Raw genomic sequence first — 17,454 nt, 5'->3', positions numbered from 1 at the left:
TTTAAATAGTATTTTGCCACTTCACTTGAGCATCAAAAATGGTACGAGAAACAAGAGAAAGGGCACTTAATATCTATGTATTTAATACCTTGCCCCTTCTGTGTAGAACAATTTTTACATTACTACAACCATGATTTAGATTAGTACAACCAGTACCACACTTGGCTGTATTAGGGAAATAGCAGGAATTCCTGATTAGTCAGTCTCTGAAAGGCTGGTTGGGCTTGGCAACCAGCCCAATGCTGTCTTCATGGGACTGACTGTACTTTAGCCAAACAGATATGTCTGAAATTCTCCCTTTTTTCCAGGCTGCCTCTGAGCATCTAGAATAGGAAGAATTCTGGGGAGACACCCTTCTGGTTTTGAATTGTCGACTTGCAAGGGCGAGTTGAAATAACATCTCCAAAGATTCTGCTTAATTTGCATGTGAGGATGTTGTAACGGCCGGATTCTCGGACCAGATAGAACCAGCTCACCAGAGCACCACCAACCCAGCCGAAACGTAACAACCTCCCTCCTTAGGACCTATTTACAACAGGTATCTATGTCTTCTATCCAAGGATGGGGAGTTAGCAATATACATGCCTAAGTCTTCTACAATACCACACTCACACCAGGTAGTCTTGCGGCAACCTAGACCCAGACTATTCTACCCTAGGGCAGTTCTGATTATTTACCATTACACACTGACTGCAACCAGTGCTCGCTTAAGCCACAATCCTGTGGGTACAGGCATCAGTATCCCCCCCGATACCCTCTCTATTTCCTTACAAGCCACAATCCTGTGGGTATTGACACCAGTATCCCCCCTGGTGCTCACTTATTTCCATTACAAGCCACAATCCTGTGGGTATAGACACCAGTATCCCTCCTGGTGTTCTCATTAACGCCGCCTCACAACAACGATCACTTTCCTATGAATACCGTTAGCTCTTTATGTTGGGGAATCTCTCGCTATTTATTAGGGGTACAATACTACAGTATTATAGATCACACAATAATGGCCAAATTATACGATGTACAACTTATTCTCTGTTTCAAGGGCTCCTCTCTACCTCATTATTCAATTACCATTTACCCGATCGGGGGTAGCGTCCGTTCGGGCAACAGTACCTGACTAGAAGAACAGGTTACCTTTACTATACAAGAACAAGAAGCACATATTAGTTCACTAAGAACTGGGGTTCTGTAGTAGGGGATCTCTGTGTATAGTCATAATCTAGTGAATAGTCCCGCCCATGTGCGTGGACCCCGGAGCAATCAAAAATAATCTCTAAAGTGTCAAAAAAATGCAGAACTGCATAGACACTGAAGAGAGAATTTAAAGACATATAATGCAGCCCATAACAGGCTACACTGTCCAGTACTTCAGCTAGAAATTCCACCAAAAAAATCCACAAAACAGCAAAGCCTGTCCAGATTTTCATTGTCTTCAGTACAAACCCCTCTGGAAGATAGAGAGGAAGACCTGGACAGACAAGCCCCATAGGCTGCCATTATGTGTCTCAGAATAGGGTACTGTGCCTTTAAGAGAACTTTCCAGAACTTCACAGTATCCCAGAATGCCTTGCAGGTCTCTCTTACTTTCAGTTCTTTTTTCCGGCTCCTGCTAGCAGGACCCTGAGCATTGAGCTCTCCCTTTTCAAGGGTTTTGTTGGTGTTTTTTGCACTAAATTCGATTTTGTGTACTTTTTCAGTACTTTAAAGCTTTCTTCTTGGTTTCTTACACCCCTTGGCAGTCCATGATGCCTGCATTATTCGACAAATGCCCGGAGTGCTCCAGGAAGAAGGCCAAGACAGACCCCCATGAGGTCTGTATTCTCTGCCTTCCCTCTTCCCACATTCCTGAGGAGTGTGAGATCTGCCAAGGCTTCTCTGGCAGGACCCTGAAGGACAGACTGAAAATCAGACTTCAGGGACTTGAAGAAAGAAGACAGAAGACGCAAGGTGGGTCTGGAGGGGCTTCATCTGCCCATGCTGAGGCCCCTGGGGGGCTCCCCGGGGGCAGGAAGCCCAGCACACGTCCCCATTCTCCGTCTGGGTCGGTGGCCCCCACCAAGACGTCGAGGGGGAAGTCCAAGACCGGCTCCCCATCTCCCCAGGGCTCTGGGTCGAGAAAACGTCGCCCGTCGACGTCGAGGGACCTGCATAGGCCGCTGTCGGACACAGAGACGCTGTCTTCGTCGCTGTCATCGGCGTCGACGTCGAGCTCTCTGCGTCGACAGCATCGGCGTCGGCGCTCGCCTCCTAGTCACCGTCGTTCGCCGTCAAGGCGCAAGACTTCATCGTCGTCGAGGGGATCCTCGTCGTCAAGCCCGCCGTCGACGCGGAAGCACTCGCCGGCGAAACGGAGACGTTCGCCGTCGAGGCGTAGGAGGTCGAGGTCGACGTCGAGACGCTCCAAGGCGTCGTCGAGGCGGTCGCCGCCGAGGCACAAGAGATCGCCGTCAAGGCGCAAGAGATCGCCGTCAAGACACCGAGGGTCGTCGTCAAGATGGTCCGGGTCGACGTCGAGACACGGCAGTCGCTCGACGCCGAAGAGGAAGAGACGGTCGACGTCGAGAGGTCGGCGTTCGACGCCTGAACAACAGCCAACGGCGTCGAAGGATAATATTACGCGGCCTAGGGCTGTGGGGGGCTCCCCTCAGCCCAGGAAGGATGGTGGGTCACCGGGAACGGTGTACTCGGAGGTATACACTCCAAAGAAGTCAGTTCCACCTCCTCCTCCGCTACCTAGAGGCCCGCGTCCGAGGAATCCTACTCCTCCTCCTTTGCCTCCTCCGCCCGTCAAGCCTCCTCCGGTTCGGCCGAGGTCGGCCTCGTTGCCCGATCTCCCGACCCCTCCCAAGAAGACTCCTAAGTCCAAGGAACCGCGTAAGCCCAAGTCGGCCACCCCGGAGAAGCCGGTGGACCGGCCGAGGCCCAGGAGATCGAAGTCTCGCTCCAGACGGAGGGACCGTTCGAGGAGCAGGCACAGGTCCTCCACCCGTTCCAGACGGCGCCATAGGAGACGCAGGTCCAGGACCGATACCTCTTCTAGGACCCGCTCCTATTCCCCTACGTTGTCCGATTCCCCGGAGACTAGGGTGTCTCCTATCGACGACATTGGTACATTCCAGGAGGTCCTCCTGAGGGGGGCCGCGAAGTTGGGTATCACGGTGACGGCTCCTACACCTACGACGTCCGTGATATTCGAGACCTTGCACAAGAAGCACCTGTCTCGCCCTCTGCTGCCCTTGGTTCCGGGACTGGTGGAACCGGCGCAGGAACTGTTCCTTACACCGGCGGTGGTGAAGGCCGCCCCGTCTAGACTGTTGAAAAAATACAGGGCACCGGACTCAGATCCTGCCTTCCTGAGGATGGACCCAGTCCCCGACTCAGTGATAGTTACGGCGGCCAGAAAGCAACATTCCACCTCCCCGTCCTCCACCGTGCCTCCGGACAAGGAGACCACTGGATTGATTCGGCTGGAAGGAAGGCGTGTGGGAATTCTTCCACCACGATGAAGGCTTCCAGCGACTCGGCATTACTAGGACGATATGACCGTGCGCTTTGGGATTCCATGGAGCAGTTCGCGGACCTTGTGCCGCGGGACAGGCGGGAAGACTTCATGGAGATCGTCAAGGAGGGTATGCTGGTCTCGAACCAGGCCATCAGTGCCGCGGTGGATATCTCCTTGTTAGCTGCACATGGCTATTGCCACGGGATCACCCAGCGCCGTCATGCATGGCTCAGACTTGCGTCTCTCAAGCCTGAAGCGCAGCAGCGAGTGGCCAACCTGCCGTTTTCCGGGGACACGCTCTTCGGAAAACACGCAGATGACGAGATGGCCAGGATGAAGGCCGAGGCAGAAACCCTGACGGCGGTGGGCTTGGAGAAGCCCAAGGACAAGAAACCCTACCGCCAGTTCCAACGGCGGTTCGGCTCGCAAGGGAAAGGAAGAGGACAATCTTCGGGGCAACAGCAGCAGCAACAACAGCAGCAGTTCCGGAGACCTTTCCAAAAACGTCAGAGGGGTAGAGGTGGGCAGCAGCCCTCTACCGCGAACAAGGGCCCGGCCGGGTCTCGACCCTGAGCGGTTACTTCCCCGTCATCCGTTACCCGCTCCGGTGGGGGGAAGCGTTCAATCTTTTCTGGCAGAGTGGAGAAAAATTACTCAGGACAAGTGGGTGCTGAATATTGTTTGCAATGGATACAGTCTTCGGTTCATCAGCCCTCCTCCAGCGATCCCTCCGGTCGGCTCGCAGTACCAACTGCGCGAGCTCCAGGCGGAGGCCGATATCCTGTTAAGGAAAAGGGCGATAGAAGACGTACCTCTGTCTCAAAGAGGAAGAGGTCTGTACTCCCGGTTCTTTCTGGTTCGCAAGAAGGACAAGAACGAGTTCAGGCCCATTCTGGACTTGCGACAGGCAAACAAGTGGATTCGTAGAGAAAAGTTTTGCATGCTGTCGTTGCATCAGATCTATCCTCAGTTGCAACAGGGGGATTGGCTTTGCGCCATAGACCTACAAGATGCGTACTTCCACGTGCCCATAGCACACAAGCCCAGGAAGTTTCTGCGTTTTCAAGTCGGCACCAATCATTACCAATACACGGTGCTACCTTTCGGACTGAAATCTGCACCCAGGACATTCTCGAAGTGCATGGCAGTGGTGGCGGCACACCTAAGGAAAGACAGGGTGTTTGTCTACCCGTACCTGGACGATTGGTTGATCAAGGCCTCCTCCTTCTCAGAAGCTCAAGCAGACTTCCGGAAGACGTGCGTTCTCTTGAACAAGCTGGGGTTGCACATCAACATGTCCAAGTCTGTCCCGATCCCGGTCCAATGTATTCAATACTTGGGAGCCACCATCAATACGCTGTCAGCAAGCGTGTCTCCTTCGGAGGAGCGACGGAAATCGATCCTTCGGAAGGCTCAGGCTCTTATGACCGCTCCATCTACAACAGTGAGGACGGTGTCTTCTCTACTGGGGTCGATGGCCTCTTGTATCTTCCTCACTCCTCATGCGCGACTACACATGAGACCTCTGCAGGAGTGCTTGGAGGATCAGTGGGACCAGAGGAGAGGGTCTTGGGACGACAGGATACGACTGTCTCTGCATGCTCTTCAGTCTCTGAAGTGGTGGTGTTCAGCGGAGAATCTCCTCAGAGGGGTTCCCTTCCACAAGGACATTCCTACTCAGACGATCGTGACGGATGCTTCTCTCCAGGGCTGGGGAGCGCATTCGGGAGACTTACAGATCCAAGGCACGTGGTCTCAGACGGAGTCCACGTATCACATCAATTTCCTGGAACTCAGAGCTGTTCACTTGGCACTGAAGGCTTTTCATCCGTCCTTCCGGCCCAACTCTCTGCTTGTACAGACGGACAATACGACCACAATGTATTACCTCAACAAGCAGGGGGGGTCGAGATCGCGCACTCTGTCTCGGGAGGCGCAGACGATCTGGCGCTGGCTTCTGGCCAGAGGATTGACGATAACGGCGACACATCTGCCAGGTGTGCAGAATGTTCAGGCGGACGCACTGAGCAGACTGATTCAGGAAAACCACGAGTGGGTCATAAACGACGACGTACTAGGAGAAGTCTTCGCAAGGTGGGGGACTCCAGACGTAGATCTGTTCGCCACCGCCGAAAACAGCAAATGCCGAGACTTCGCCTCCAGGTACTACCAGCAAGGGACGCTGGGGAATGCACTCTGGATCAACTGGTCGAACAGCTTTGTTTACGCTTTTCCACCCATCCCTCTGATTCCGGCAGTGCTCATCAAGCTGTCCAGGTCCAGGGCGCGGATGATCCTGATTGCCCCGGAATGGCCCAGACAGTGGTGGTTCACGGATCTCCTACACCGGTCCCTCCTTCCACACATACGGTTGCCGTGCAGGCCGGACCTTCTCACGAAGTTCGGGGGGCAGATGGTGCACCCCAACCTCTCATCCTTGAGTTTGGCGGCATGGCTCCTGAGGTAGTGCAGTATGGTCATCTGAATCTACCAGAAGATTGCATGGACATACTGAAGGTTGTCTAAGAGGCCCTCCACTCGGACGTCCTACGCTTACAAGTGGAAGAGGTTTTGTATCTGGTGTGTGTCCAGGAACTGTGATCCTACGACGTGCAAGGAAGATGTCATCCTTCCCTACCTTCTACATTTGGCGCGATCTGGCCTTAATGTTCACTCTATTAGGGTTCATCTCGCTGCATTGACTGCCTACAGGAAAAGCCCTTCACAGACTTCCTTCTTTCAGATCCCTGTGATCAAAGACTTTTTGGAAGGCTTGAAGAAAGTGTTCCCTCCTGTCAGGCTCCCTTCGCCTTCCTGGGAATTGAATGTGGTGCTGTCCAGTTTGATGAAGGAGCCTTTTGAACCCATTCATAAGGCTTCTTTGCAGCACCTGTCCTGGAAGGCGGCGTTCCTCGTGGCCATTACATCGGCCCGCAGGGTGAGTGAAATTCAGGCGTTGTGTTTCATGCTGCTAAGGTTGTTATGCGTACTCACCCTAAATTTCTTCCCAAGGTTATTTCTGACTTTCATGTCAATCAGACCATAACTTTACCTACGTTTTTTCAGAATCCTTCATCTCCAGCAGAAAGGTCTTTACATTCCCTGGATGTTAGGAGAGTGTTGAAATTTTACCTGGATAAGACCAAGGGTATCCGTAGGTCAGACCAATTGTTTATCAATTATGGATCGATCAGGACGGGTCTTGCGACCTCTAAGCAGTCCATCTCTAGGTGGATTGTGTCCTGCATACAACTATGTTACCAGAAAGCTAATAAGACCTTAGGCGGTAAGCCTAAGGCTCATTCCACCAGGGGCAAAGCTGCCACAACAGCCTTGCTCCGTAATGTGCCGATTGCAGAAATTTGTAAGGCCGCCACTTGGAAGTCAGTTCATACCTTTGCTAAGCATTACTGTCTGGACGCTGATGCCAGAGCAGATGCTCAGGTGGGACAGGCTTCGCTGCGGAATTTGTTCGCACAATAGTGGTGTTGGTTCTCTTTTCTCCACCGCCGCTTTGGTGTGGGGATGGGCTTGCCATTCTATTCACTAGATTATGACTATACACAGAGATCCCCTACTACAGAAGGAGTAGTTTCTTTTCTGTAACTCCAGTTCTGTAGTAGGGGTATCTCTGTTATAGTCATAAGCGCCCGCCCTCCTCCCCGGTGGAGAGAGAGAGAGAGATATTCATGTGAGAAATGCTACAGGTCTGGCGTGTTACGCCTTCAAAAAGAACTGAAAGTAAGAGAGACCTGCAAGGCATTCTGGGATACTGTGAAGTTCTGGAAAGTTCTCTTAAAGGCACAGTACCCTATTCTGAGACACATAATGGCAGCCTATGGGGCTTGTCTGTCCAGGTCTTCCTCTCTATCTTCCAGAGGGGTTTGTACTGAAGACAATGAAAATCTGGACAGGCTTTGCTGTTTTGTGGATTTTTTTGGTGGAATTTCTAGCTGAAGTACTGGACAGTGTAGCCTGTTATGGGCTGCATTATATGTCTTTAAATTCTCTCTTCAGTGTCTATGCAGTTCTGCATTTTTTCGACACTTTAGAGATTATTTTTGATTGCTCCGGGGTCCACGCACATGGGCGGGACTATTCACTAGATTATGACTATAACAGAGATACCCCTACTACAGAACTGGAGTTACAGAAAAGAAACTACTCCTACTTTATTATAATAATAACAATAACAATATAATACTATACTATAACATATAGCCTGCAAAGGAAAATGAAAGGTTAGAATGTGTGCACGCTAATAAGAAAGGGCCGATGTCACCTTATTAATATGAAGTCTGGACTCAGCAGTCATCTGGGTTCCCTTCTCGTCTGTGCCTTGGCTCGTCTTAGGGTCACACCTCTGCAGTCACGCGTCTGCACCGCTATGCTCTGTCTCCTCTGCTTCCCTCCAAGTCACTGGAACATTCCTCTCATCAGCTGCTTTCTCTCTGGCTGTTCTGCACTACTCCTCTCTCCTCTCAATCACGGACCATCTTCACTTCCCAGCTTCGATCTTGTAACTCAGTTTCTATTCGTTCCCTCAACTAACTGCTTCACTCTGTATGCTCTGATCTTAATGTCAAAGCTCGCCAGCTGCTCCAACTAAAATAACTTCAATCTTTCTAAGAGAGTATTAGCTTCTCGGTCTTTCTCGGACTTCAAAATGGCAACTGCCTGCCTTGGAATAATTAATGGCATGGATTCTAATGACTAGCTGCCGCCTACAGACTGACTGACTCACTGCCTCATGCTTTCACTAATATGGAAGCTTGTCCCTTCATGGAAAGTTACGGACAGTAACCTTCCGCCCACCAAATTCTTGTACCTCCCCGTACCAAGGACACGTTCTCAGCCGGCTGGCCTGATGTTATGTCTTCGGAATGGAGAAAAATACAGTCTTTCTATAAGGGCCAGCCTGAGCCGGTTCTCTCCAAGCGAACAACACCTCGTAACTAAAACATTACATTTGACCTAGAAGCATCTCAAGCTGCCGGGGCAGAAAGAATGATGGAGTCTCTCCCGTTCGAGGCCTACAAGGCCCGAAATAAGCATAACTCCATGGAAAATATACTAACACTCTTACAAAAGGACGGATTATCACTAATACTAATGAATCTATCCCTTAACATAGGTTTATAAGCCCTGATCTAAGGAAAAGGGTATGAAATTATATCAACATGCCTTGTGAATAGGCTCTATTTACGGTTCTAACCCTTCTATTAGAATGATAGTAGACTGAAGTCACTTCCAATCACCTTCCCCCAAGGAAAGGCCGAAAAAGTCAGTCAGAACAGATGTGTGCTTTTGTAATGATACCAGACAAGTCAACCTTTAGTATTGTGTTACACATTGTGCTGTTTACAGGTATCGCAATTGATTGTAAAGGCATACTTCGAAATAAAAGGATCTATGCCTTGACTGTTAAGAAACACTGTTTTGAGAAATGATGAAGTTCCATTTGGATGGCAAAGTGTTCTGTTTATTTGGTCATTATGTGCCTGGTGTTTAGTCGTTTCTCCTTCTAGTCACTTGGTCTTTCTCTATGATAACATTCACTGCCTCTGAACACTCTTGCATGCATTTCATGCCAAGAGCTTAATTTTTTGCTTCTATTTCCTCTTGCCTTCCAGCATTAGGTTCGCCAAAGGATTCTGAAAATGCCCTCCCTATCCAGGTTGATTATGACGCCTACGACGCACAGGTTTTCCGCCTTCCTGGTCCTTCCAGAGCTCAGCGGCCCACTACCTTCAGGTACAATTCAGCAGAGTTCCCTACTGTTCTTCCTGCTTTCTGTGGCACAGGTAGTGTAAAAAGTCTGGGCATTAGGCTCTGGGCAGATCACGCCTGCGTGGTGTATAGAAGGATGATTGTTTCTGTTCACTGTTTGCCTTTTTACCCTCTTGAGTGTGCTGACGGCGAAACAACTAGCTGGTAAAGAGGTTCCTCCCTGCTATCAGGCACTCTTAATTTGGCACCGTTCACCCGCTCTTCAGCCCAATTACTTTGTCTGCCCTTTGCTTCCCTGCCTTCCCTTACAGTGACATACCATCACTTCAACCAATGCATCAGATGTTCCACTTTTAAGAGGAGCATAATGTACCATTAGGGTTAAAACAAGATTACTTTTTTTCTAATTTTAAATGTATTTTCATTTAGGAATAGTGTTTCTTTATTTTTATTAAATTTATTTTGGGATAAGTTTGCGGTTAGGTTTTGAATGAGGAGATTAAAAAAAATATATGTTACAATTTATTAATTTCAGATTGTTGGGGATACATTCACTAATAGAATTTAATTTAGGAGTAGGGCTAGCATTTACATATAATTTACTTTAATCGGCGTAATTTAATTTAGGCTTAGGGTTAGTAGTTACATTTGATACAATTTAATATACTTCAGAGTAATATTTGTTTTAAGTTTCTTTAGGATGATGCATGGGTTAACACTGGGGTAAAATCATCGGGGCAAGGGGTGGACAAAGTGATGGTTAATATAGAGTCCGGGGATAAAGGACCGTAGCAATGGTGAAGTAATCATGACAAGTTATTGGTTTAGAGACATAATGTCAACTGAAATAATGACATACAAGCATGCACAATTATATTCTGCCTTTTATACTCTTTAGTGCAGGAACACCATTCAGCACTAGCTGTAAAAACAGTAAATCACAGCATTTATCGAATGTTTAGAGCCAGGTCGGACTGGGACAATGGATCAAATAAAAGTGGGCATCATAAGAAAACCAAATAACTGATCCACATTGGCAAGTCAAGCCAGTTTTGAAATTGTACAGACATGCTATGGGTATTTTATGGGTTTATATACAAGTATTTTGCGATTTATGGTAGACTGCATACATTTTTGTTTGCTGCAGTGCTTGTGGTAATGTCAGAGGAATCAATAATATAAACTGGCCCATCTGCCCATAATATGGACCCATAAACTGCTTAGAAACCGGCCCACACACTAATCTTTCAGACCAGCCCACGGGGCACTGCCTGATCGCCCTATTGGCCAGTTGACCCTGCTGATATTTTTGGCCAGGAGATACCAATATTTCTTAATGGTTCTATGTGCAAAATTAATTGTATGTCTTAGTAGCAAGTTATAAGAGGGAGTTCGTAATGGTGGTAAGGCATGTCAAGTGACCTGAGCAGGGTCGTACAGCGCTGGGTATACTGATTGGCATTGGAAATCCAGAATAACGTTTTGCAAGTCTAAGTGTCAAATAGTGAAAACCTATCCCTGAATAGTTTGATACAGAGATTAAAACAGAATATATTTGCATGGTAATTGGGATTTATGTGTGCTCATCAGGCCAGCACGAGAGCGGGATCGAGAGAGCCAGACACGGAAGAGCTCATGCTCCTATGATGTCTCCTGCAGTCCCTCCTTGCAGAGCCGCACCCTGCCACAGGAAGAGGTGAGGAGCCAGGCCTCTGACGACAGCTCCCTTGGAAAGATCTCCAGCATCCTGCTCATCCCACGGCCTCACCTGCACCTATATGAAGCCAGCTGCTCCTTGGGATACACCAGCAACAGAGGTCATAGAACTGTCATTGTGGGGATGGAAGGGCTAAAAGATTGGATGGAAGTGGATGGGCAAACATAGTGGAGGGCTTGTGGAGGCAAAGATGGTGGAGGAGTGAATGCCTAAGTGTATAAAAGATTGAGAGGACATTAGGGTGCTAGTAGGTGGGTTGTGTTTGCCTCTTGATGTAGGTAGCTGCCTTTGATAGAGCTACTGAAGATAATGCTCTGCTGTTGGAGACAGCTGGTGTTTTGATGGATGCATGACTCTGTACTGATTAACTGGTATCTCCAGGCTTTCGAGATGTCTAAGCCAGCAGGCTGTGGGACAGAGATTCAGACCTGTATAGCTAGGCTGACATTTTGGGAAAGGCAGTTAAATGTAGTAGACTGAAGCTGGCAGAAGGCCATTTGGGAGTACGGGTCAAAGGTTCCTTGAATGAAGGCTTCTGCTATGCTCAGCAGAGCTGCATGGCATTGCGTGTTCCATAGCTCCTCATAGACATAATGAAATGAAGCATAGCTTTAGACCCCATGGGCTACTTTGGCTGTGCACTGAACATTGAGTGGCATCTCAGGACAGAGCCAGAAGTTGGGCCCTTGGGCCATCTCCAGCGTTAGGCGCAGTAGGAACGGCTAGTAGTTCTTCAAGAAAGAACCTCTGTAATAGACCTTTGTTTTGATTTATTTGTGCCGGGCGGTATTGTTACACTACTGATGGTGTCTGGCAGTGTAGCTGGACATTGGAGCTATGCAGTAGTATTCTCATAAGGTGAAGATATTTGAACGATATGTGTTTCACAGTGTTGTTGATTTTTTAAAGTTTCTGAGATATACATCTGGCTGTACTGCCATAATACCAATGATGTTTAGCTATTTGTGGCTGGCATGAATCTGTGTGACAGTCTTATTATAGGGTTAGGCTGCTTGATGTTCTCTGAATCACAGCGTTCTAGGCAGAGGTGTGGCACAGCAGCCAGAGCGGCTGAAACCGAAGCGCGGGGCTCACAGTTCGATCCCCGGCGATGGCGGCTGCTCAGCTCAGCACCATGTGACTTTGGGCAATAGCTCAACTATCTCTCCGACGGCCCACAGCGCCTTGAAACCTTAACGGGTGCTCTTTTCACACTTTGCAAATAGGATTTATTAGTTGGGAGCGCCTGCAACTTGTATGGCTACCATGGCTAATATATTGTTGATGTTGGGATTTGTGATCTATATGTCTGGCTGTATTTTCAGCATGCTGATGGAGTTTGAGCTGTTTGTGCATGGTGTTTTTGTCAGTTTAGCGATGGTGTTTGAGATCTTTTGTCGGGCACCATGCTCGGCATTGTTCATTTTTCACACGTTTCTGTGACAATATTGTTACAGGGTGATGCTATCAGTGATGTGTCAGGGTGCTTAGTAGAGTGGCGCTCTTTGAGATAGTGGGGTGTGTGACAGGGCTCTTGTGTGTTGCTCATGTTGGAGAGTGCTTGGGCAGTTATTTGGCCTCTTACTGCTGTGCAAGCCATTTGCTTGAGGCCGCAGAATGTGTGCAGCCCCTCCATCCTGCGATGTGTGACACTGCACTTATCTTCCCTCAGACTTCCTGGAGCGGATGATGGAGTCGCAGCAGCGGGACTCTAGTGCTCCGGGCAGGTTTCATGTGGGTAGTGCAGAGTCGATGCTGCATATCCGACCTGGCATGTACGCCCCTCAGAGAGCACTCATCAACCCTTTCGCCCCATCTCGCATGCCTATGAAGCTAACCTCAAACAGGAGGCGATGGATGCACACTTTCCCTGTTGGTAAGTGTTTGCCACAGCTGTTTTTGTATCCTGCCTTTTTGTTGTGCTACTTTGCATTCATCATGTGTCACAGTCTTCACCTGTCATTCTCCATGTCTTTTTTTACTCTCTCCCTTTGAAGTTTTTTACTTTTCTTTCCAGCCTTCTACTGCTTCCTCACTCTTTATTTGCCCACCTTGCTATCTTCTGTTGTTACCTCACACCCTTTCCCAGCTATTTTCTTCGCTAGTTAATCGCCTGCTTTTTTCTATCTGAATTTCCATCCTCCCTCCTCCAATACTCCTGAACTTCATATCTCTGGGCATCCTTTACCTTTCTTGCTCCAATTTCCTTTTAATTACATTCTTTTGCCACATTTATTTTCATATCTTTCTTATGTATCATTTTCCTATTTGCCTTCCTCCCAGCGTATCTCTTCATTTCTTCCTTCTTAAATGCCCCTCTCTTCTTTCTTTCTTCCTTGCTCCCCTTTCTTCTTTTTATTCCCTCTTGTTCTACTGTTCTTCTCACCTTATAATTTCTCTGCCTTTCTACCTTCCCCTTTTTTGTCTTTTACTTTATTTTTCCTTTCTGTTTTTTGAACCTTCATTCCTTCCTCCTTTAATGCTACTTCTGCCTTCTGCTCCTCTCTTTCTTTACCTCCATTGTTTTGTACCTTCTTTCTTTCCCCTTGTTTCTTTCTCCTTACCTCTCTTGCATCCTCCCTCTTTCCCTCCCATAATATAACCCTTCCTTCTATCTACTTCTCGCTCCCTCATGCCAAAAATGTCCTCTTTTGTCTCCTTTCCATCTTCTTCCCTTTACTCTTCCCCTCTTTGTCTGCCTTCCTCTCTTTGCACTTCTTTATTTTTTGTTATCACCTCTCCCGGTGGTTGTTTGATTCCTTCCTTCATCCCTCTTTGCTTACACCAGCGCTATTCTAATCCTAACAGACCATTCCCTTTGCACTCATATGTTCTTTGCTTTTTCATTGTGGCTCAGTTACTTGTTTAATTGAGCGGTTTCCAAAATATAGACTCTGCATCAAAGACCATTTCTGAACGATGCACAGCCTAGATGGAGCTGCAGGAGAGGCACTTTAAACTCTTATGTGGGAGGTTAAGGGGTTTGTCTTCAAGTAATGTTGTGTTCTGAACAATAAGTCCTGGGGAAAAGCCACTGGGGATCAGAAATACTGGTTTCTTGTTTTTATTTCTGTTCAGTCCTCTGTTGAAGAGTGCACTGTATGAGAGCCAGGATTACAGAAAGTGTGTGGATAGACCAAGTATTGTTAATGGAGACAAGGACTTGCATGTCCCAGGGCTAAGATGTGGGGCACGCCTCTACCCATGATAGGTAAACAGCAGCCAGGCATCACATGCAGCTTCTGTAGGGGCTTTGTTCTCAAACATTGGGACATTTTTAGGTTTTTCTCATCAGCAGGGCTGATGTGATATCTCTGTGGCTAGAACTACTCTTTGCTACTGTATGTGCTTTTAGCCTGCAGATGTTAGTGAGGCAAATTCAGTCAGGGCTTACTGAACTTGACATCATTCTGAGGTTGCTAAAATGGATGCCATCGAGTCCCGTTATAACTATAATTGAAGCAACAAGTGACAATTTAGGTTTTGGTGTTCAATATTCATTGTAATTCTCATTATTGACATTATTTAGGGTAAAAGTATGAAAATGTAGATTCGGTGTGTATAGGGATTTTTCCTTCCATCTTTCTTCTTGCAAATTCAGGCTTCCCTAAATTTAGACAAACTTGCCCTTGGCTACCATTCCCTGTGCTGGCCCCACACATCTTCTCTCAGAGTGCCACTGCAGATGTGAGTGTGAGATTGACTTTTTGGGCTTGGTGCTGTGATCACAAAGGACACTCTGTTGTATTCCTTGTTGCACAGGTCCTTCCGGAGAAGCCATTCAGATCCATCACCAGACCCGCCAGAACATGGCAGAGATGCAGGGGAACGGTATGCGTGACGTGACGCACAGCTCCGCTGAGCTACTGGAACTGGCGTACCATGAAGCAACTGGCAGGTAACAGAAGAAGTGTGGCTTAATGGTTAGAGCGGCAGACCCTGATGCAGAGGTCTAGCCCGGGACCAGGGTTCAATTCCCCGCCTCGGCGGGTCTTGGGCTCAAAATTCCACTGACCTGATAATTCTCGCCTCGGTGCCTATTCCAATCATGGAGTCCCACTCCGCAACTCTGGGCAATAGCTTGCTTAATCTCCACAACGCTAAGGATGCCTGGCCTCCACCTTGGGGGCGCCCAGGAGTGGACGCCTCACAGGGAAAGCCAGGATGGGTTCCACAGCGGTATTCGTACAAGCGCCTTGAGACCCTTGCGGTGAGTAGTGCGCTTTGCAAGTATCAATTTACATTTACAGGTAACAAGTCTCAGATGATCCCTGGGAATACCGGCACTAACACCTGAAACATGGACCTACCAAGACCCAGTGGCAAAACTAGGGAGGGGGGCCAAGGGCACAGTCACCCCTCCTAGTACTCTTCTGTAGTTCCTAGCACTATCATGGTTGTGATTTAGGATAATGTTGGAACAGGTCAAGAAGGGGTTAACGTTCCTGTCATGGCTACCTGAACTTTGAACCTTGAAAGCTCCTGAGGCGGAAGCCGGGAGACGAATCTCTTATTTTTAAATATTGTATATGTGTCACAAGTCGCCGAAATACTCTGTATTTTAAAACTTCACTCACCCGTTTACCTCTGGAGCGGGCTCAGAATCACCTAAACGGCGACCCCTTCGCTGCAACGCTAAAACCACCAAACAAACTTCTCTGCCGCCATTCTCGGCGAGGGAGAGAGGCCACGCCCACTCTAAGGCCACGCCCACCCGCCGCCCACGGTACTTAAACGCTGCCTTCAGCGCGACAAAATCAGAACCTTGAAAGCTCCTGAGGCGGAAGCCGGGAGACGAATCTCTTATTTTTAAATATTGTATATGTGTCACAAGTCGCCGAAATACTCTGTATTTTAAAACTTCACTCACCCGTTTACCTCTGGAGCGGGCTCAGAATCACCTAAACAGCGACCCCTTCGCTGCAACGCTAAAACCACCAAACAAACTTCTCTGCCGCCATTCTCGGCGAGGGAGAGAGGCCACGCCCACTCTAAGGCCACGCCCACCCGCCGCCCACGGTACTTAAACGCTGCCTTCAGCGCGACAAAATCAGAACCTTGAAAGCTCCTGAGGCGGAAGCCGGGAGACGAATCTCTTATTTTTAAATATTGTATATGTGTCACAAGTCGCCGAAATACTCTGTATTTTAAAACTTCACTCACCCGTTTACCTCTGGAGCGGGCTCAGAATCACCTAAACAGCGACCCCTTCGCTGCAACGCTAAAACCACCAAACAAACTTCTCTGCCGCCATTCTCGGCGAGGGAGAGAGGCCACGCCCACTCTAAGGCCACGCCCACCTGCCCTTTTTCCTACACATTTAAGATGTGCAACCACCGGACGCGCAGCGGACGGGCGCAGCGGGCGCGCCGTCAGCGCGCCGAAGGCGCGCCAAAGGCAAGCCCGTCTGGGCCCGTCCGGGCCCAGAAGGCCCTAGGCCCCGTCACTATGCCGGGTACCCCTCAGGTTCGAGTAACGTACACAGCGGATACTTTACACGACTTACGACCTAAGAACATCCTAGCCTGCTACCACTCGTTTACTGTAGGTAAGGCATTCTCGACCTGTCCACAATGCAATCCGACTCCCATCCTTAAATCAACCACCCTTGCTCTGAAACTAGGACTTCTTAACTGCCGCTCCCTCCCCAAACATGCCACCGAAATGAACCTCCTGATCCAGAACCAGGAGCTTGACCTCCTGTTCATAACGGAAACATGGCTCACTGACAACACCGACTCGGATGTTGTCACGGCCCTCCCCACCGGGTATATCTGCCAAGCCCTTAATAGACCTAGAGGGAGAGGAGGCGGGGTAGCTATAATCCACAGGGAACAATTTACCTGCCGGATGACCAACGCTGATATTGAGGATTGCGAGAGTGGTCAATTCTCCATCCAAATCTCCCCAGCTCTTACCCTGGCAGGGCTTCTAATCTACCGCCCCCCAGGGGCCCCGGGTAATTTTATCAACGCTGTATTCGAATCCGTTTCACAACTAGCTTCTTCCACCCCCAACTTCCTTATACTAGGTGATTTGAACGTCCATTTTCTGGACCCCACGGATCGAGCAGCATCGGACATTAGACACGATTTAACATCTTTAGACATTCGTCTAGTGAATAACGAGCCTACCCATGATAAGGGCCATCTGTTGGATCCGATCCTCACCAACATAGCAACAATGACCTCTAACCTTCCGGTGACCCTACCATGGACGGACCACTTTCTGGTCCACTTTTCCTGGGAAATCCCCACACCCACTTACTCAATCCCTAAAACCCAAGTTACCGACCGACAATGGCGCAAACTATCACCTGAGATATGGGCTGACTCTCTTGCAGAGTCCATCCCTGCGCTTTCCTCTGACCCCAATACAGCTGACAATCAATTCAGCGATTGGATCACTTCCTCCCTGGATACGTTACTTCCAAAAATTACCACCCTCAAACAACCTAAAAGAATACCCCCCGCGCTATGGTACACCCCAGAGCTCAAAGTTCTGC

At 48.7% G+C, this 17,454-nt stretch overlaps 1 protein-coding gene across 7 annotated transcripts in view; it reads left to right on the top strand.

The window, feature by feature from the left end:
* Positions 1-17,454, top strand: part of DEPDC5 (DEP domain containing 5, GATOR1 subcomplex subunit) — a 592,834-nt gene that overhangs the window by 132,779 nt on the left and 442,601 nt on the right. For all 7 annotated transcript variants that reach the window (XM_086942813.1, XM_086942812.1, XM_086942810.1 and 4 more), the window contains exons 20-23: positions 9,136-9,256; positions 10,823-11,049; positions 12,622-12,825; positions 14,712-14,847. In XM_086942813.1, the coding sequence (XP_086798939.1) occupies positions 9,136-9,256; positions 10,823-11,049; positions 12,622-12,825; positions 14,712-14,847 (688 nt within the window). The remainder of the gene's footprint in view (positions 1-9,135; positions 9,257-10,822; positions 11,050-12,621; positions 12,826-14,711; positions 14,848-17,454) is intronic.

The sequence above is a fragment of the Lissotriton vulgaris genome, chromosome 11 (genome assembly GCF_964263255.1).
Source record: "Lissotriton vulgaris chromosome 11, aLisVul1.2, whole genome shotgun sequence".
Taxonomy (NCBI): domain Eukaryota; kingdom Metazoa; phylum Chordata; class Amphibia; order Caudata; family Salamandridae; genus Lissotriton; species Lissotriton vulgaris.
Note: the sequence above shows the minus strand (reverse complement) of the source record. Positions and strands in the feature narration are given on the sequence as shown.